Consider the following 21,269-nt stretch of genomic DNA (forward strand, 5'->3'; position numbering starts at 1 on the left):
CCCGGAGCCAGATTGGACCTGGTGGCTGCGCTGGAGACGGAGCGAGGTGGGCGAACCGCAGGTAACTGCTCCGATGGTGTAGATGGTTGTTATTTGTGGCTGTGTTAGAGAATACAAATAATTAATTACGTTAAATATATATATATATATTACATTTTTTTTGCACGTGCAGCGTCTGCAAGATGCTCGTCTGCAAAAAAAAAGAAATAAAAAACCGAGTTGTTGGGGTTTGTAAGGCGGACAGAATGAACGTGTTAAAAGCACGTGAGCGTATCGCGGCCGCAGACCGGCGTGAAGAAGTTTGAATGCTCCACCAGTTCTCCCTTGGATTTATGGGTCTCCGCCACCCCCCACCCACCCCGCTCCTTCTTCCATTTACAGCCTTTCTTCCAGACGCCTTTCTTTCTAAAATGTAGAGACGTTTCATTCTGCATCCACAGAACTTTGTCAATCTCCTTGTCAATCAGACTGACAAAGTTCTGTGGATGCAGAATGAAACGTCTCTACATTAATGAAAGTCCTCGACTCAACTTTCAGACAAATTCACCTGGATGACTGAGAATCTTCACAGACGACTTAATAGTTACAGCAGTAATCAGTATTTACAGGGACAGTCCCCCAGGAGACGCCCAGGATTATTGTGTCTTGCTCACACGCTCACATCCCCCCTGAGTACTAGACTGTGTCGCCCTGGTGTGCACATGGCGTGTCTGCTGTCACACGCGTTCCCTGGTTGGCCGGTTGTGTCTAATCCGCCTCCCCATAAAAGACCCGCCTGATCCGGAGTCTGCAGAGCGATTCACCAACACGAGGCCCGGAGTCTGCGGTGTGTTTGTGTGTGCAAGAGACTGGTGGTGTTCCCACGGGCCTGATGGGAGTGAGTGTGAGGTCCCCACACCAGGCCCAGGACCGAGTGGAGCCCCTCTTTCAGCGCGTGGCGTGGTGGCTTGGTTTGAAGTGTTTTTGGACATCCCTCTGGTTTTTGTCTGTGTGTTTTCCCCTTGCCCCCATTGCCTTAAATTCCTTAAATCAGACTCCGGCGTGACAGGGATTTGAAGCTGGGTCTTCTGGTTCGTGGGCGAGTGTGTTTTTTTACCCTTTGGGTGACAAAGTGTCCTGTGCGTGTGTGTGTGTGCTTAGACGTTTTATTCAGTGCTCAAGGTATTCATGTGTGAAATACCAATTTTGCAGCAATTATGTTCGATATCCACAGTGCAAATTTGTTTTTTTTACATTAACAAAATCGTTTGCACCAGCTGTCAAACGCATTTTTCGACAGAAGGTGTCGTTTCTCTCCTTCAAAAATGGAAAGAATAGTCACAGTGGCAGCAGCGTCATGTTGCAAACACACACTTGAATGCATCGCCGGTTTACATGTGTTGACGTCATTTGTTTTAAAATGCTTTGTTGTGTAGATTTGTTATTTTGCTGTTAATTGTGGATTTCAGCTTCAGCTACACGCTAGTTGGCAAACGTCTATCAAACATCTGGAGATTTAACATGTAATGGGTGAAAGAAATTGTCTGCTTTTTGTAAAAAATGATGTTTTGGTCATGTGAACGTATGTTGATCCCTTCCCCCTCGCAGCAGGACTTAATGACTATTTCAGGGCCTGTTTTACAATTCTGCCCTTTGTCCCAGTCAGAGGAGTCTGTATATCCCTCACACAACCTATACTTTGAATGTGTTAAATTATCTGTTTCATTGGCTGTTTTGTCTTACAGGCTGTGTTAGAAATACAGAAATTGGAGTGTAAGTAAAAAAAATCAACCTCCAATGGAATTTCCCACAATGGTCCCAAATCTTAAAACATGGCCGAAAAAGACAATGGCCACAAGGACCCATTTAGTATGTTCTAACATAAATTGTATTGTGTGATTGTGTGCCTATTGATATACTAATCTGGCCATAAATTGTTGTATGCCACACCTCTTCATATGGCGTGCCCCTAAATACTGTCGTTAGGTTCTCTCTGATGGCACGTAGTTCAAATGTGATTGTGTAAAAGTTCACAATATTAACTAATAGCATTTGCTATGCTTTTAAATACATACTAATAAAAAAAAATTATTTTAACAGAATTGCAAAAACTGGTGGATGCCATCACAAAGACGGACGTCAAGTTGCCGGAGAAGGGTCTGAAGCACAACCCTACAGCTAATTCTGTTGGAGAGCAATGTTATAGGTGAGACGTTTTTTTTTTTTTTTCAGCAGGTTACTTCTTAGCGCACAGTTTAATGTCAAACTGAATGAAAGGTGATTTTAAAATAAGCAATACGTGTGTTCTCCACTTTAGTCGTCTACCAGGATCTAAAATTTGCTTTACTTAATAAGATATAAGAAAAAGTCATTGGATCATGGACGGATAAGAGTCAGAAATATTGTACAGATTTGTCTGACTCAGTAGTCAAGACACCTTATTTAAATGCAATTTTCCCTTCTCACCCAAGGAGTTATCTGCAGCCGTACCTTGTCTTAAAATAAAGGGAAACATCTTGTCAGCATAATTTAACTATCTCCAGTGATAGATTGTTGTGAACTCATGGTCATAATATCTCTTCAGTGTAGGCCACAGACATGGAACATTTTAAACAGAGAGGAACGGTCAGTGAAACTAAATAGAAGGTTTATCCAACCGTTCCATCCCATTCGTGCTGAATTGAGGGTTCTGGTGATTTTATATGGGTTTATTCATGCCAGTCCCAGTACCTCCTGAATAATATGCCTTGCTTGACTCTTCCATAAGATTTTCGTTAAGCAAATCATTCACAGTCCTCTCAGAAATTGGACTCGTTTAGACATCAGATGTATAATCTACGCATGTCAGATTCTGCGCCTCTTCTGCATTATGTAGCATTATGGCCTCGGGTCCATAAAACACACGACCGATTGAGAGTTGTGTGTGTGCGTCAGCCATGCACAGCGAAGCCCATCATGTCCTTCGGTGCATTGGGGAGTCCTCTGGTCTCCGTGGGAATATCCTGTTTGGGTCCATCAGCAAGACCATGTAGGCATAAATATCCAATCCGTTCCATTAGCTAGGACATTAAAGCAAATGTCCCAGGCAAATTTATGGGCGCACTTATACTGACATCACAGGAATGTGCTTGATGGTAAACCTCCAGGAAAACTGAGCCGACAGCGTAAGCACCATTACCTTGTCAGGGAAATTTAGTGCTACAGACAGGACAAGGCTGTGTAGGTTTATACATTTTTATTATTTTATATTTGACCCAAAGAAAGCACACATTCACACGGACCGCCCATTCTGCAACTTTTATCTCGAAAGGAACTATGCGTTCTGTGACAGACATAACAGTGTGCTGGTCAGACATGAGCCCCAGACAGGAATGTTTTTGTCATTTCCTGATTATTTTGATATGTATAAATAAAATGTATGTATGTGTGTGATAGGTGACAGACATATATTTGATACCATTATAATAAAATCTTGTACATGTTATCCAATGACAAAGCAGTATGCCAAACAAAGAAATCACAAAGAAACCAATGTGATTCCTCCTTCCCTAGTACTTTTTTAAAGTGAAGAGATTGTGATTGTGATACACAGCACACGGTGCACACAGTGAAATGTGTCCTTTGCATTTAACCCATCACCCTTGGTGAGCAGTGGGCAGCCATGACAGGCACCCGGGGAGCAGTGTGTGGGGACGGTGCTTTGCTTAGTGGCACCTTGGTGGATCGGGATTTGAACCCCATGATTACAGTAGTATAAGTAGAGAGTGTCTGATACCTTCAGGTTGTGCAGAGGAGTTAATCTTTGAATTCCATAGTCAGGCAGACCACCTTCTAAACATCCAGCCAAGTCCCTTGATCCTGCTGTGACCTGGTTGCACCCACACCAGTAGCTAGGTACAGAAGTGTGCAGCCCACTTGGTTATATATGTTCTTTATGTAACATCCATTATAATTAATATTGAGTTGCCTATAATGAATATTCTTTTTTTCCCTAAAGCTTACAAGGTAATGCATGAATTCTCATATGGGATGGAAACAATGGATAGCGCTTGTGGTTGAACCACTCTTTCGATATGTCTGATGATATGACTTTTAACAATTACATAATGTTTCCACAAAAAGTATGGAACAAAAAACATCATCAACAGATAATGCAAGCGGGTTGCTAGCTGCACTGCCACTAGCACGAGCGGGTTGCTAGCTGCACTGCCACTAGCGCGAGCGGGTTGCTAGCTGCACTGCCACTAGCGCGAGCGGGTTGCTAGCTGCACTGCCACTAACGCGAGCGGGTTGCTAGCTGTACTGCCACTAGCGCGAGCGGGTTGCTAGCTGTACTGCCACTAGCGCGAGCGGGTTGCTAGCTGTACTGCCACTAGCGCGAGCGGGTTGCTAGCTGTACTGCCACTAGTCTGAGCGGGTTGCAAGCTGTAATGCCACTAGTGCAAGTGAGTTGCTAGCTGTGCTACTGTGACTAGCACGAGCGGGTTGCTGGCTGTACTGCCAGTAGCGTGAGCGGGTTACCAGTTGTAATGCCACTAATCTGAGTGGGTTGCAAGCTGTACTGTGACTAGCACGAATGCGTCGCTAGCTGTACTGTCACTAACACGAGCAGGTTGCTAGCTGTACTGCCACTAGCGCGAGTAGGTTGCTAGCTGTGCTGCCACTAATGCGAGCAGGTTGCTAGCTGTACTGCCACTAGCATGAGCGGGATGCTGGCTGTACTGCCACTAGTGCAAGCGGGTTACCAGTTGTAATGCCACTAGTGCGAGCGGGTTGCAAGCTGTAATGCCACTAGTGCAAGCGGGTTGCAAGCTGTACTGTGACTAGTTGCTAGCTGTACTATCACTAGCGTTGCTAGCTGTGCAAGTGGGTTGTGAGCTGTCCTCTTCGTGGCAGCACTGTATAAGCATATACAGTGGGTACAGAAAATATTCAGACCCTCTTAAATTTTCCGCTCCTTGTTATTTTCCTTGTTAATGTACACACAGCATCCCATATAGTTTGAAAAACACAGAATTGTTGAATTTTTTGCTGATTTATTAAAAAAGAAAAACTGGAATATCACCTGTTCCTAAGTATTCAGACCCTTTGCTCAGTATTTAGTAAAATCATCTAATACAGCCGTAAGTCTTTTTGGGAAAGATGCAAGTTTTTCACACCTGGATTTGCGGATCCTCTGCCATTCCACTTTGCAGATCATCTCCAGTTTGGCAGGTGGTGGACTCTCCAGAGGTGCTTAATTGGGTTTACATCAGGGCTCTGGCAGGGCCATTCAACAACAGTGGAAGATGGGAAATCCCAGGTTCATGGCATTTTGTGTTTTTGTCTTTCGTGAAGGACCCCTGCCTGTGTCTTTGTCACGCTGCGAACCTCACCCAAAAAAGAGGTGTCAAAATCCAGCAAATGGCTTGAGGTGTCATGGCGAGAAAGTCGGGGGAAGATAACCACTGTCTTCGTGTATCTTTTTGAATAAGGCAGATGCAGGAAAAGACAATCCTGATTGGTCTGTGACAACCTTTTGGGACTTTAAGTATAAAAAATATATATATATTTTGGGAGCTGTGCTCTGGCACTTCCTCCTCCATCGGGAGCTGGGGGTCCCTCCCCCATTTTCTCGCTGTTTCATGAGGGCCAAGCTGCCTCTTTTATTTTGGGTTTTTCTGTAACATTGGTTCATTCTTGTAACCTCTGTTGTGCCCGTTTAATACAGTGCATTTTTTTGTACAACAGAGTTGTTGTGAAGCCACTTCTTTGTTATTTTAGCTGTGTGTTTAGGGTCATTGTCTTGTTGGACTGTAAACCTTTGGCCCAGTCTGAGGTCCTGAGCACTCTGGAGAAGGTTTTTTGTCCAGGATATCCCTGTACTTGGCCACATTCATCTTATGTAATGTAACCTTGCTGCAATTCTGTCTCTGAGCTCTCTCTTCAGTTCTTCTGACTTCATGATTCTCATTTGGTCTGACATGCATTGTGAGCTGTAAGGTCTTATATGGACAGGGGTGTGGCTTTCCTCATCCAGTCCAAACAGTATAATCAAAGACAGCTGGACTGAAATGAAGGTGTAGAACCATCTCAACGATGATCTGAGGAAATGGACAGCGCCTGAGTTAAATATGACCATGTGATAATTCAAATGTCAACAATTCTGTGTTTTTCTGTCAGTGCTGTGTTTACATTAATGTGAAAAAATTATGAACTTTAATGATTTTAGCAAACGGATGCAATATAACAAAGAGTGGAAAAATGTAAGCAGGTCTGATTTCTCTCTGGAACTGTAAACTATGTTGATGTCAACACAAGTGAATCTTTATTCCCTCTCCAGAAATGGCAATGGTTGCACAGAACCTCATAATGCAGGACAAGTGGTGCATCGTGGACCAGAAAACGTACATCATCACCAACCAACTAGTCAGTAATGGAAATCAAGGCTTCAAGATGAACCCAGCATCAATGGTCAGCGGCATTCAGAGGCAAAACACAGCACAGAATGCAACATGTCCCTGTCCCCTTGGAAGTGGAGACAACAGACAATACTTGGAGCAGCAAACCTCCACACAGGTTTACCATAAATTCCCCGGTACACCCAGTCAGGTGTTTACGCAGACACAATATGGTGAACAGAATTTACAGAGAACACATCCAAATACCTGTTCGGGCCAGACATGGGTGCCAGCCTCGACAAATGTAGGATTTCCAATGTCAAGCACTCAGTTTTATACTACTGGTGATAATACGGGTGTTTGTAGTAGACACGACATGACCAATACAGCACAAGCTCCATCATCACCCTTCAATAAGCAAATCAAGCAATCAAGACCGAGTGGTGTCCAGCCAGCTCCTGTCCATGTCGGATGGAATAATTCTTCTACCCCAAAACATGTGACAGGCCTGAACTGTAGCAGAACCATGACTGAATATGTACCCGATTCTACTGGATTCTGTGGGATATATGCAAATCAAAGACCTCTCCAGTCATCCCAGACTTTACAAAACATTCAGAGCCTTCAATCATTGCAGGCACAGCAACTCAGAACTCAGTCACTCTATGGCAGCAATCCCACTTCACTAAACAACGTTGCCTCCAGAAGTTCCATCACATACTCTGGATTACAGACAACACTGGACAACATTACTACTACCACCAGGTTCAGTAATTCTACCACAGCTCACAATAATTGCAATCAACACTACTTGTTAAAACCACCCCCCCCTTATCCCGTCACACACACTCAAAAGAGGGTCCCTGACCATCCGTCACTACCGATGTCCAACATCAATAATCCAAACTACAGTACCTCCAACCTTGCCAATCGGGTCATGCAGTCCCAGCAGGGATCACTAAGCCAGGCTTTACAGCAGGCCGGCAATAGACCAGCACCCTCAAGACATCAGACTCTTCCTCAGCAAGTAAGGAAATTAAATAAGAGTAACAATGCACCATTCAGACCAAGCCCTGGTCTTTCCTCAGTGCAAAAAAGCAGCGCCCACCAACCATCTGCTCAGGATGACAGACATCCTGTCCGACACAGAAAGAGGGGAAATTCATTAATCAGGGAAATGCTGCTCGACTCTAAAAAGGCACTAGATCATTTTTTTGAGACCAGCACAAAGAGAGCAAAAAGCACCCATGACAAAGAGTCCAGTGAGTCATGCACAAGTGAGTATGACAAGGAGGTCAGGGACGTTGTGTTGGCTCTGGAAAAAGCTTGCGGGGAGAACTCGAGCCCGGCCGATTCTGCCCGACATGCAAGCACTGAGGACGAGAACAGTAAACTAAAGGAACCAGAGGAACCTATAAAGGAGTACACGCTGTCAGATTTGAAGGACATGGTGAACAAGCTTGAACAAGAATCACAAAAAGAGCCTCTGGAGAAGAACTGTGATTTCCTGGCTACTTTACTTGAGCTGTTCTGGGGCGGCAATAGGAGGAACTTCACAATGACTGAAAAAGCAGGCACGTTCAGCAATATCTTGCGAGAGGCGCGTGACTTTCCAAAAGTGACAGATCCGGTGCTGTATTACAGCAACGCTTCTGAGAAATACCACGCTCTGGAGACTGACCGTGTTTTCAAAGAGGAGGTGTTTACATCCTCATGGAGGTATGTCATCGATGCGCCTGTGCACCCGTGTAAACGCACCGATGATGTTCAAGATGCCACTGACACAGAGTCCCTCATAACTGGAACCAGTGATGACCAGACAGTTCTGAAAGGATCTCATCCTGTGGGCAACACCAAAGAAGCTCAGAATCCACGTGAAACCAAGCAAGACTTGCCGGAGGACAACGATGACAGCATGCTGTCAATAAAGATTACGGTTTTGTCACCCGAAGAAGCGCTTACAATCTATAGTACTGCTCACTGCTCAAACCAAAGTCGTGTTGCTGACCGGGACAAACAGAAAAACAGCCCCAGTGACCCTGGAATGCCTTTGGGTGTCACTGTGATGTCATCTGTAGATGCAAAGAGGTTTTTTGAGCTGTTAAAGGACCAAGATGGGTGTGCAGTTTTACACGATGCACCAAAAATTGAGACTTCTGAAAACAAAGATCCGGAACCCATGGAGACTGGATCATCTGCATGTCTTTCTGTGGCTAAGGACCTCTTGGAGAATAGCACTTATGTGAGCCAAAAGCTAAATGCAAGCAGACCGTCCACAGGTGGGGAGGAACTTGAGATGGTCTCAGGTGAACCTCATTCAGTTTTGTCATCAGACTCTGAGACAGTGCATACAGTCAATTCAATAATGCAGACTTCCTGTCCAAAAGAGGAGCAATGTTCAGAACTCCTGATCTCTGAAACTCAGCCCACGTCTCCAGGTAAAACTGACTTTGATCAGGCTCCCTGCAGGATCTCTCTGAACCAAGATGATCCGATGCACTCCATACAGCCTCCTGCCACAAGTTCCAAGGGAAACTGTCCCACTCAGACAAGTCCACTGAGGTCCCTGGCTGGTCAGACGGAGAGTGCTGAGACTCAGGAGTTGGATGGAGAACATGGAGACCAGGCTTTGTTACCGGAAACCATGTCACTGGAGTTTGGCAATGAGTTGCATGAGAACCCAAGGATATGGAGCACCCCAGGGTCCACACATGATGTCACCTCACCACAGCCAGAGCCAGATTCTGACAAATCTAATGATGGCTCAAAAAGCCATGTAAAGGCCACTGACTTTACAGACCTTAACAGAAAACGAGTGGAGGTCAACAATCGGCAAGACACCTTGGACTACTCGCCAAATAAAAAAAAACTAAAGACAACTCAACCAACCATGAACAAGACTCACCAAATCAACGAAAATGTCATGTTAAAGTTGTATGGATCACAAAAGAAGGACCAGACATTGTCGGAATACAGAATTTATAACCATGTCTCGCCCCTGACGCTTAAAGTCAGGTACCCCCCAGAGACCTCGGCGAAGGAGAAGGTGATGAGCACCTGGAGAAGTGCATTTGTGCCGCCCAAGTCACGTAAGCGAGCCGGTCAGAAACAACACAGTCACAAAGTGCTTCGGAAACAAAAAAAATGGATGAAGATTGAGCGAAAGGGAATTCCAAGGATGCATCGGGATTTCAATCCGAAACTGTTTTTGTTTTAAATTGGAGGCACTGCTTAAAATGTAAAGATCGGGAAGGCTTACGAATGAAAAAATGACTAGTAGTAACTCATGTTAACCAAGAAATCTGGATAAAATTTTTTTTTTTTTGTCAACTCCATTGCCCTCTCCTGTTCATTTCTCATTTGTAATGTAATTATAAAATATCTATATATTTTTTTCTATTGTGTTCCTTCATTTTTGTGATGTATTGGGGGGGAAATATCTTTTAATTGACGAAATAAAGAATATTTTTGTATCATTTTTCTGTTTGAGGTATTTCACTCACAAAAACAATATGAAATATTACACTATTATTCACTGATGTCACTGAAAGAACAAGGTGTTAAACATTAAAGTGCCTCTTTAATTAATTAAAGGACAAGAAAAATATAAATAAACAACCTGATTAGGGTTTAGAGGTCATGGATAGTGAGTTAGGTATTTTCATCTGGTCTCAGATGGGCCCTTACATGATCAAGCTCATAAGATGTACTTAAAATGCACATGTCATTTACATTTACAGCGTTTATGGGTTACAATCAGGAGGCACTCAGGGTTAAGTGCCTTGCTCAGGTTTGTAGTAAGTGAGATTTGAACCTGGGCCAGTGATTTCGCAACAACAGCACCAGTGTCTGCTCGTACCGCGCACAGAAGATAAGCTCACACATTCCACAAAGATAAGGGTGACGGACAACTCCATATAAGGCAAGCCTTGTGCTCATCATGCAGGTGTGGGGTAGCTGTTTTGCTGGCCCTCCAAGTTTCCCATGCAATGACTGAGGCTGGGTGTTAGGAACTCACTCAGAACAATGCAGTTTCCTGCACACTTTTTACTGCCTTTAATACACAAATGACTTATTTGGCTTCCAAAATATGTTGTGGAGAACAACATATTGGCATGCACAGATAAGAAATGGCCAGCCAGACAGTGGAACCACACTGATCCGAATAGGGCCTACCTTGTTATACACTACCTCTTGCACCACCAGCACACCTGGGCCCTCACGGTAGTGGCAAACGTGTGTGGGTGTCTAACTGTTTTGTTCCTGCTTCAAATTGCATATGCATGCGGTCCAATTATAAATCTAATTCTAATTGTTAAAAACCCACTTGTTCAAAAAATATTTCAGACGAATCTAACACACACGCACATGCGCACACACACTGAACAAAAAAATAATAAATTCGTCTAGCACTTAGCAATTCCCTAGCAAGTTCTATTCCTGTCAAGTTAGGCCTTTTCAGGGCTCTTAGTTTTGTAAACTCAAAATCTATAGAAACCGAACAAGAATTGCTGGTGTCTTCCTCTTGTAAGTGGCTTTGGATAAAAGTGTCTGCCAAGTAAAATAAAGTAAAGTAAAGAAATTATACTATAGACAAAGTTAGTGTGAAATGTAAGATATCTATGGTATGTAGTTTCAGCCTAATGTGGTGTGTGTCTGTGTGTGTGTGTGTCCATGAGATGATGGTGGGTCACAGCATGGGGTCAGGAGGCAGAGCAGTAGATGGGACAGTTTCAGAGGAAATGAGCATAGTCAATAAATGTAGTTTTTTTCTGAAAAGAACATTGAAAAGTTTGTTCATGTTCATAAATATATTTGTTGATAAACAGAAGGCTATCGGTATGTATGCCGTACCTTAAAAACAGGGAAAAGAATTTTACTTTTTGGTTGGAAAAGGGGAATAGTTTCCACTCTCTAGAAAATGAATCCTTTCCCATTTTTTCTTTAACTAGAAATTATTTTAAAACATATATCATTCCTGCTTTAAAAGATTGTGTGTGTATGTGAGAACAGGGGGGAGAATTACAGAGGAAATGTAAAGCCACTCGTATTTGGCTCTCCAACACCACTTAGGTCTGGCTGACCTTTAACCTCTCCAGAGTTTTCTCTGTATTTCCTGCTCACCTGCAGGTCTGTGGGAGTTCATTGGGGGTATAAAAAAAAAAGTCTGACTTTATATGGGCTGCAGAGGCCCACAAATATTACAAGAACTGCCGCTCAAGGGTTTGACTTTATTGCCAAATTGTAGCCATACCGAGTAACACAGTAGCGGGAAGGAGTTTAGGTTTTTAGGTATAACATATATCCTTTGGTTGACCTGTATGGGAAAGGATGGGGGGGGTCTTCTGCCCCCACATTAAGTGATAGTTATCAGGCAGGCATTGGTTCTTTGTTTTCAGTAGGGTATAAAACGAAACACATTCTTTGGTGGGCAGAGCAGCCTCCCAAATGAACCCTCTTATCCACTCTTATCTGTTCCAGTTGTCGAAGAGAACATTTCCAGTAAGAACAGTAGGAACGTTAATTTGTACTAAAGAAGTCAAAATTAGACTTACAACCACACATAAATACAAGTGCTTAAAAGAAGGGATGTAAGCCTAGTGGTAGTGGCCTAGTGGGTAAGACACTCACCTATGAACCAGAAGACCCAGGTTCAAACCCCACTTACTACCATTGTGTCCTTGAGCAGGACACTTAACCATGTCTCCAGGGGGGATGGTCCCTGTAACTACTGATTGTAAGTCACTCTGGATAAGGGCGTCTGATAAATGCTGTAAATGTAAATTTAAAAAATAAAAACAAAATATATATACTAAAATGATACCAGTTAGCATGGATATCGATGCAAAACTGACATTTTCAACAGGCATTGCATAGGGCAGCCCCTCCCCCGGCAGCAACAAGCTTGCTAGAATATGTGTTTCGGGGCGGGTCGAGCAGTAAACTTCCATCGCCGGTGATTCATTTTCATTATTGTGAGATCGATGCAAAAAATGCTGAGCTGGTGGACTGGAATACAGCGCTATGTGGTTTTAAATATTCTGAAAGTATTTTTTTTTTTTATTACATTCTTTCCTCCCCCTGTAGTATCGTAGTGGAGTTTGAAGTTTTAGTATTCCGACATGCATGTTTCAAATCAACACGGGTAGTTTCTAACTTTCACCTCTGGAAACACATTTCATTTATTCTGAGCATAGTTTCCCCCAAAATTGTTCATTACAAAACCAGTCATGGAATACAAGATGCATTTTATGTGACCATTTATCGCAGCATATCGTCATTATTCAGTGCATTTCACATAAAGTAAGCAAATCTTGGCAGTGACAAGATTTGCACATCACCACCACCTACAACCAAAACGTGACTTGATGAAAGATAACAGAAAAAGAATAAACCGGGGTTTGGGATTGTTTGCCTAGGAGGACGGTATACGATGGATTGAGGAGTGAGAAAAACCAAACGTGATTAAGCTTCTGAGAGGAAACGATGCTTTAAGAGTCACTTCCGTCTCTTCCTGGGGCTCCTCTCCGACTCCTGCATTCTCTCCTCCTGGTTTTCTTTCCTGCTCCTCTGCCGGTCAGATGTTTGCTGACCGTCTTTGGTCTTCCTGCCCCTGGGATCAGTCGGGGCGCTCCGGGCTCTGTGGCCGAACGCTGCTCCGATGAGGTGTATGGATGCCGCGGTGGCAGCCAGAGCCAGCAGCAACAGTGGGCCGGACAGGGCGCTAATGTGGTTCCGTGCCAACGCCAGAGCCTGGCCAATGGGTGAATCCGGAGTGGGCGGGGTCAGAAGCTCAGCCTTCAGGAAACAGTGGACAGCAGCCAATCACAACCAACCACACTCATCACATGACCCATCGCCCATCTACAGACGTATGGAGAGTCTTTAGAGCATTTATGGTGCACAGACGAACTTCTCAAGATGCACGCCTCTTACCGTCAATCCCTGCTGTGTCAGCATGCGCTGCAGGTCAGGGCTGGTGAAGTGCACTGTGGGATAGAAGTCATCAACGTAGCGCCGTGTCCACCACTGTGGAGACTCAGTGCTGATGAGGATTTAAAATAAAAAAAGAAAATGCAGCATTTGTTGGGCTTCAGATGCACGTCAGCTGGACTGTAAAGGAGAAGAGCGATGAGAGAAAAGCATCTCACCCGTCCGCCCTCCTCTGGGTGAAATGGTACCGGTAGAGCTTGGCTCTGATGAATCGAGGAGGACTCTGGTGAAAAGGGTACCGGCCTTCATCCATCTGCAGCAGGTGAACAACTGCGGGACAGCAGAGCGTGTAACTAATTGAGATTTTGAAACATTTTGAACCTGTGCTGCTATTGAAGTGTACTTATTCCTCACATCATACTGCAACGTCTGCATTTGGTTTCCCATGGGAACGGTGTGTAATGGAGCCTCCCAGACCAGACAGCCATATCTCGGTAAGCTCCAAGGTCATAGCTACTCTTATTAAATTTGGAGCATGTCGAGGTCCCAAGACGACCACGAAAACAGTCGGCAGTTATATCATCTGTCCAATTGACTGGCTTGGTTTTAATTGACCCGGACAGTTCACCCAGCGGAGAAAGCTAATGGTAGATGTTGGTCACACCTCGAAACACCTGAAGCCAGAAAGGTGCCATGTTGCCGAGAGGAGTCACTAATTAAAATAAATGTTAAGGAACATTTTTTTCTTCCTGTATGCTATAATTTTCTGTCTTGCCCAGCAAGACGAGGGGAGGAGGGGCATGGCCTTGTGCTTATCGGTTCCTGCAGAATCAGGGTCGAGTAATGGACTGTCCAGACGCCCTACGGTTACAAAACGCCTGCCATGGCGGCCCACTTCTCACCAAGGGTGATGGGTTAAAAGCAGAGGACACATTTTTGTGTGTGCTGTCCTGTTTCACAATGACAATCACGTCACTTTCACTAATTGGTCTGAAATAGAAAAAAAACAAAAAAAAAAAAAAACCAAAGTGTTTTAAGTCCTTCTCTGTGGGAAGCCCCCCCTCATTCATCCACCTTTTTGTAATGTTCCCTGGTGCACCCAGTACAGACCCTCCCCCCAGTTCTGCCTTTCTAGGTTCCTTCACCCCCCAACTTCCTGCTCCAGAATTTATGAGCCACCCCCCACTTTGTCTCCAGAAGGCATGCTAGTGTTGAAACTCTGGAGATTGGAGTCATTCAACAAGTTGTGTCTTATTCTATGAAGAACTATATATACACATTTTATTAAATAAAATGTCCTTTACATAAAATCCTGTTGGAAAATGTATATAAGTTATCATGCAATCATCTTTTACTATTACTTCTGTATTTGGAATGTTAACCTCTGGAAAACATCAGCTATATTAAACATTAGCCAACATCTGTATTTGTAATGTTAACATCTAAAAGACATCAGCATTAATCATTAGCTGCTTGGAAGAGAAACCGAGGAACAAGAGAGTTGTGTTGCAAAACAAGGTCGCCAGGGCGAGGTGACCGAGACCTGGCGGGACCTGGGAAAACAGCGAACGGAGAACTTGCAGATGGAAAAAGGAGGAGACCATCCATCATGAGATAAACAACAGTGAAGTTCTACGAATTTCTATGTTCGGGACAAACCCATCTGACGTCTGAATGTATCACCCTGTATTGAATAAAAGGAGGAGGCACGTCAGAAACCACAGAGCTGTTGGCAGCAACCTGTGGGTGCGTTTCTGATTGCTCTCCTTGCAAGTAAACAAACTCGACCTGCTTCGTGTCTTCCTTCTCCATTTATTTAATAAGTGTTAGAACAAGGTTTAACTCTGACAAATCCAGAATCTGCACTGGTTAATGTTGCAGAAATTCACAAAATCCTCATAGCAGGACATTATTGTGGACAATCTTTATTTCAAAAGGCACAAACTGAAATCCATCAGCCGTGGACTTGTCTTTCTTCCCGAGCGGAAAAACAACAAGCCCCGAATCAGTTTATACTATTCTCTGATGCAAAAACACACCTCTTTATGCATTCCCAATCACTTCTATACAATAAGATGGATCCCATCTTCATTTGCATATTGTGTGTTATGCATGCATTGCCTTCTATGGCATGTCACATGATTCAGAACAGCACAGTTTTTACAAGGCCCATTGTCCTTATTAAATGTTATCTTTGTTTTTTAGTTCTTCTGATGTCAAGCTGATACAGAGGCACAACACAAAAAAGTAACATAGGTGAGCTGTTCCAAACCGAATGGCATAAAGAGATTAAGGCCCCGTCCACACAAAAAAAAAGTTCACCTCTAAAACGGGCATTTTTTTTTGAATTGGCATTTTTTTTTGAAAACGCAGACATATTATCAAACCTGACCTATAACCCCAAATGCATCATATATACAACAATGGTCATGCTGCAGCAGCTGCAGAACCTCACAAAGCAACTATAAGAAATACTCTCTATGGTGCACGTTTCTAAATACACAGGGTTTCTGCGGATCCTTAAAATGTCTAAACTAAGGCCTTAATTATAATAAAATGACAAGTAATCCTTAAAAAGAGTGTAAAGGTCTTAAAATATTGCAGACCCAATAAATCAAAACAACCGGTCAGTAATCTGGCAGGCATTGCGCGATGTGCACTTCCAGGTTTACTAAGGGCAGTGCACGCATGCAAATGACCAGAGGCGGTCCTAGCTGTGTTGATGCCCTGGTCAAGCCTGAACAGGGATGATCTCTGTGTCTCTCCCGTATGGACGGAGGATCTATAGAATATTTACTTCTGCATCTACCCTTCCAGATAATGGACCTGTTCTCCATAACAAATGACAAAAACTTTATCAACACAGCGACAATTGGCTTGAAGTTACCCTACATTGGCATCCTAATGCAAACCTAAAAGGTATTACTGAGCCTTTTGAATAAGAAATCATGCCCGATAATGTCTGATACTCCAGGGTACAGGGGTAAATATTTTATACCAGAAATAGGTTTTCAGTCCGATGTTTCTGCAGGAATGTCGTTTAAACTGTAGATTGTGACCTACATGTGACCTACAACGATACGTGCTGTGATGTCCTCCTCTCTCAGCCTTGCAGGTGTGTGTACATGCACATGCTGCGACTCACCGTCCCGTCTCCCCTGCAGCAGACGCAGCACCAGCACTGTGAACCAGGGACTCCGGTCTCGGGGGGCGTGGGCGGCTTGCCACATCCACCAGTCCAGTCGTGGCAGGTAAGGGCCCATAAAAGGAGGCGCCACGTTCTCATTTCCAATTTTGTAGAGAAAGTCAATCTCCTTGAATTCAAAGATGAGATCATCAGTACATTTTGATTTCAAACTGCATTCTGAGTCTGACTGTTTTTGTTCATTTTCATAAGTATGTTTGATAAACAGAAGTCCTATTGGTATGTCTGCTGTTAGCACCTTAAAACCTTTTTTGTGGAGAACAGATGATGTTAAAAACATTTTGTGTGGAATATCATCTGAAAACCCTAAATGAAACACCCTTTGGCTTGTTCATAAAACAACGTGACTATTAGTTGCCTCATATTGACAGGTCATCAATCATTTTGACAAAGTATATGATACAACTACTTTCATACATGAATACAAATTAAAACATTGATTCCTTACCGTCCATGTTGTGTTGTCTACGCTCCCTTCAATGATAATCTCAGGCCGACCATCATCCCAAAATGCATTGCTTTCCAGGCCATAAGAATTCACTAATCTGTAGTTCTGCACAGCACTGTATGCCTTCTGGACTTCTGGAAAAATCTTCCTGCTGGAGCTGCTGTCTACAGCCATGTACGGGACCTGAACAGGGCAGATCAGTCATTGGATTTACATTTACATTTACATTTACGGCATTTGGCAGACGCCCTTATCCAGAGCGACTTACAACGTGCTTTCAAGTTACCATCGATGAAGAGATCAAGATTGGATCAGGAAAGTTGAGTTTTCTCTGCACAGTACACAGGAGAACAGAGGATTTTTTTAGGCACAATAAAGGCAGATTTTGTGTGCATAAATATTTATTCAGTTTTTAAGGTGGTTGATGGATGGTTTTTAAGGTGTACTATTGGTATAGATTTTATTTTTATTTTTGCTGCCTTTATTTTTTTTTTATTATTTTTTTTTATTGTGTAATGACTGCTTTTTGCAAATTTCCAACTTATGGGACTAATAAAGGATTTTTCTTATCTTATAAATATTATTAGTTGTTTTATTATTGTTCTTCTTATTATTATAAGGAAATTTCAAATGAATGATTTTCAAATTTATACTCACTATTTTAGCACAATGTGACATTATTGTGACAATATCATAGTGGTGTTGAAATTAAAAATCACGATCGAGATGTTTGGTCTGAAAGCAGCTTTAGATTTGCTCCAATGAGCAGAAAAACTGTTTAGTTTAATTCATTCCGCGATCACCTGACGCCACGGCCATCCGAATGAGGCTTATTTCTGCCGTTTATGGAGTCAGGTGAGCGTGGACTGAACGCAGACAGCAAATCAAAGTGTCCACATGGGTGAATGGGACCTCAACTGTTGTATTTGAAAACATAATTTACTCTCATCATGTGACGTAATGTAGAAAAATTGATGGGATGCATCGTGATTCGTTGAAAATCGTAATTGAATCGAATCGTGAGGCCAGTGAATATGTAGGGAACACACACACAGGTTGGATGCTCCTCCAACCATTACCCATATAGCCTGATTCAGCATTAAAGTGCACTATCTTCTCACTATCAAAATCCTCCAGTTTCACATTCCTCGGTTCTGGAGCCCTAAAAGACCTCCTGTACCACAGAACCAGAGGTCAGAATCCAGATGGCTGAACCTCTCTTCGATATTTAACAAGAGTCACGACTCTTCCCTGCTCTGGAAAAAGGAGTGAAACCCAGAGAGACACGTCAAACAAAAGACAAACCACTAAGCGTCGTAATTCAAAGATCATAGCAAAATCCACAGGCCCCTGTGAAAACTAAGGAACCAGAGACTGCGGCGCCATGCCACGAGACTCTCTTGGTGGACGAGGTGTCAAATAAATGACTCAAATCATGTGCTTATGACTTAATTTGACAGAACATGTATTTGGGCTCAGTTTACCCTACAAAAATAACATAGTGTAGCGTCTGCGTAGGATCACAGATGGTTGATCTTCAAAGAACCTTTTAACCTTTGACATTTACATACCAATTACAAACCTGGACCCTCAACCTGATCGTCCCGTCTTCCCCCATTGTCACAAATGTAGCGTCTGCGTAGGATCACAGATGGTTGATCTTCAAAGAACCTTTTAACCTTTGACATTTACATACAAATTACAAACCTGGACCCTCAGCCTGATCGTCCCATCTTCCCCCACTGTCACAAACAAGATGCTAAACAGGCTGGGTCTGCAAACTGCTCATGGGGGTTCCAAGCTTCAAAGCATTCCATAAAGACCTCCTGCCTGGCCCCACCTTTGCAATACACTTAAACGCATTGTCTGTATCTTGTGCTAGGAATATGTGATTATAAGTGGATCCCGTATATGCACGCGTTGTGTGTACGTTCCCTTGTATGAATTATACTAGTTACAACTTTCTATTTTACATTAGGTAAACTCTAATTACCTATAATTAAGTGTATAAGTGTATTTCCACTTTCCTACCTCCTAAAGGTCCCTTTCTTGGTGTCAGAAGGAACTTCTCTTTACTTTACTTTACTTTACTTTATTTGGCAGACGCTTTTATCCAAAGCGACTTACAATGGGAAGACACCAGCAATTCTCGTTCGATTTCTATAGAATATCAAGCATACAAACTAAGAGCCCTGATAAGGCTTAGACTTGTCATTGAAGAACATGCTCGGAGAGTGTTGGGTGCTAGACTAAGAAAAATTATAATGTATTTATACATTTTGTATTTGTTTGTTAAATGTGTATGCATGTGTATGTGTTAAATTTATCTGTAATATTTTTGGAATAAGAGGGTTTTCACCTTCTTCTTAAAAGTGGTGATAGTCTCGGCTAGTCGTGTGGAGGGGGGTAGGTTGTTCCACCAGCCAGGGACAACAACGGAGAACAGACATGATTGGAATCGGAGACCCCGTGAAGAAGGAATTTTTAGTCTCCTTTCGTTTGCCGATCTGAGAGAGCGTGTAGGAGTGTATCTAGGTAGTAGTGTGTTGATGTAGGAGGGCGCAGTTCCATTTACAGCCCTGTAGGCAAGCATCAAGGATTTGAACTCAATGCGAGCAGCTACCGGGAGCCAGTGGAGGGAGGTAAGGAGAGGTGTAACATGGGTGTATTTTGGCTGATTGAAGATGAGGCGGGCTGCCATATTTTGGACCATCTGGAGTGGTTTTATGGTGACTGCAGAGGCTCCAGCCAGGAGAGAGTTACAGTAGTCGAGTTTGGAGATGACCATTGCCTGGACGAGGAGCTGCGTAGCCTGTTGCGAGAGAAAAGGCCGAATCTTGCGAATGTTGTAGAGAGTGAACCTGCAGGATCTGGAGATCGCAGCAACATGATGGTTCAAACTCAGTTTGTTATCTATCCAAACCCCAAGGCTTTTTGCAGATGCCGTGGGTGTTAACAATAGCGATCCAATTTGAATTGAAAGGTTTTGCTGAGGAGAATTGTTGCCCGGAAAGATCAGAATCTCGGTTTTGGATAGGTTGAGTTGGAGGTGTCGCTCAGACATCCATGCCGATATGTCTGAGAGGCAGGCCGAAATTTTTGTTGCTATAGTAGCATCTTCTGGTGGGAATGACAGATAGAGCTGGGTGTCATCAGCATAGGAGTGATAGGAGAAGCCATGTGATTGGATGATGTGACCAAGTGAGCGAGTGTATATTGAGAATAGAAGGGGGCCAAGGACAGAGCCTTGTGGAACCCCTGTGGTTACCCTAGAGAGGACAGATGTCTCACCTCCCCATGATACCTTGAAGGACCTGTCGTAGAGATAAGAGGTGAACCAATCTAGTGCGGTTCCTGTGACTCCTAAATCAGAGAGTGTGGTGAGAAGAATTTCATGGTTAACTGTATCGAAGGCAGCAGATAGATCAAGTAGGACAAGGACGGATGATCTGCGGGCAGCTCTTGCAGCACGAAGGTCATCCATCATTGCCAGGAGGGAGGTTTCAGTAGAATGCCCTTTCCTGAAACCAGACTGAAAAGGGTCAAGAAGATCATGTTTGTGGAGAAATGAGGAAAGTTGAGCCAGGACTGCTCTTTCAAGAATTTTTGAAAGAAAAGGAAGGTTGGAGACTGGGCGGTAGCTATCCAGTAGAGATGGGTTTAATGTGGGTTTTTTGAGCAGGGGAGTAATGACAGCCTGTTTGAAAGCAGTGGGGAATGTTCCTGTTGTGAGTGAGGAGTTTAAGACATGTGTCAGAGCAGATAATATGGTGGGCTGTATGGACTGAAGGAGGTGTGAGGGGATTGGATCCAGGGAGCAGGTGGTGGGGTGACTAGACTGGAGAAGTGTAGACACGTCTGATTCAAAGAGGGGAGTAAAGGAAGACAGATTCCTGGTTTCAGAGGTAACAGCAGGACGGGGTCTGGGGTTAGGTGGTGAGAATTGTTTGCTAATGTCAGCCACCTTTTCTGTGAAGAAGGTGGCGAAGTCTTCAGATGAGAGAGAAGTGGAGGGGGGAGGGGGTGGAGGATTCAGGAGACGGTTGAAAGTCGAGAAAAGTTTTCGAGAGTCATTGCAGTTGTTTACTTTGTCCTGGAAGTATCTGGTCTTTGCTGTAGTTACAGCAGCAGAGAAGGATTTTAGGAGAGATTGATACTTATTAAGTTGAAGCGGGCACTTGGATTTCCTCCACTGCCTTTCAGCTGCTCTACGGTGGGACCTGTGGCGACGAACCTCGTCAGAGATCCACGGTGAGGGTGGAGTCGCACGTGTTGGTTTTGAGGTTAGAGGGCAGAGTCTCTCGAGGCAAGATGTTAGTGTGGA

At 43.6% G+C, this 21,269-nt stretch overlaps 2 protein-coding genes across 6 annotated transcripts in view; one reads left to right on the plus strand and one right to left on the minus strand.

Annotated features, from left to right (window-relative positions):
* Positions 1–17,517, plus strand: LOC114764429 (uncharacterized). Of its 4 annotated transcripts, none has more exons than XR_003742506.1 (3): positions 1–61; positions 2,080–2,185; positions 16,400–17,512. XR_003742506.1 is itself a non-coding variant. In XM_028954075.1 (3 exons), exon 3 carries the CDS (start codon positions 6,304–6,306, stop codon positions 9,574–9,576), a length of 3,273 nt encoding a protein of 1,090 aa, XP_028809908.1. In that variant the 5' UTR covers positions 1–61; positions 2,080–2,185; positions 6,302–6,303; the 3' UTR covers positions 9,577–9,837. The 4 variants fall into 4 exon arrangements, 1 of the variants encoding a protein (XP_028809908.1); XR_003742507.1 differs by having other exon boundaries at positions 16,457–17,512; XM_028954075.1 differs by lacking the exon at positions 16,400–17,512 and adding an exon at positions 6,302–9,837.
* The window catches only part of LOC114764430 (lipase maturation factor 2-like), a 16,075-nt gene continuing 7,328 nt past the window's right edge, over positions 12,523–21,269 (minus strand). Inside the window, exons 10-15 of one of the 2 annotated variants that reach the window (XM_028954076.1) lie at positions 17,232–17,276; positions 16,946–17,128; positions 16,438–16,606; positions 13,511–13,622; positions 13,296–13,404; positions 12,523–13,157 (exon numbers count right to left, since the gene is read on the minus strand). In XM_028954076.1, the coding sequence (XP_028809909.1) occupies positions 12,858–13,157; positions 13,296–13,404; positions 13,511–13,622; positions 16,438–16,606; positions 16,946–17,128; positions 17,232–17,276 (918 nt within the window). In that variant the 3' untranslated portion in view covers positions 12,523–12,857. The remainder of the gene's footprint in view (positions 13,158–13,295; positions 13,405–13,510; positions 13,623–16,437; positions 16,607–16,945; positions 17,129–17,231; positions 17,277–21,269) is intronic. The other variant, XM_028954077.1, reaches the window with a different exon arrangement.

Source organism: Denticeps clupeoides, chromosome 15 (assembly GCF_900700375.1).
Source record: "Denticeps clupeoides chromosome 15, fDenClu1.1, whole genome shotgun sequence".
Classification (NCBI taxonomy): domain Eukaryota; kingdom Metazoa; phylum Chordata; class Actinopteri; order Clupeiformes; family Denticipitidae; genus Denticeps; species Denticeps clupeoides.

Excerpts from the sequence above, each read along its gene's own strand:
- LOC114764429 (XM_028954075.1), top strand. The coding sequence starts at position 6,304 with ATGGCAATGGTTGCACAGAACCTCATAATGCAGGACAAGTGGTGCATC.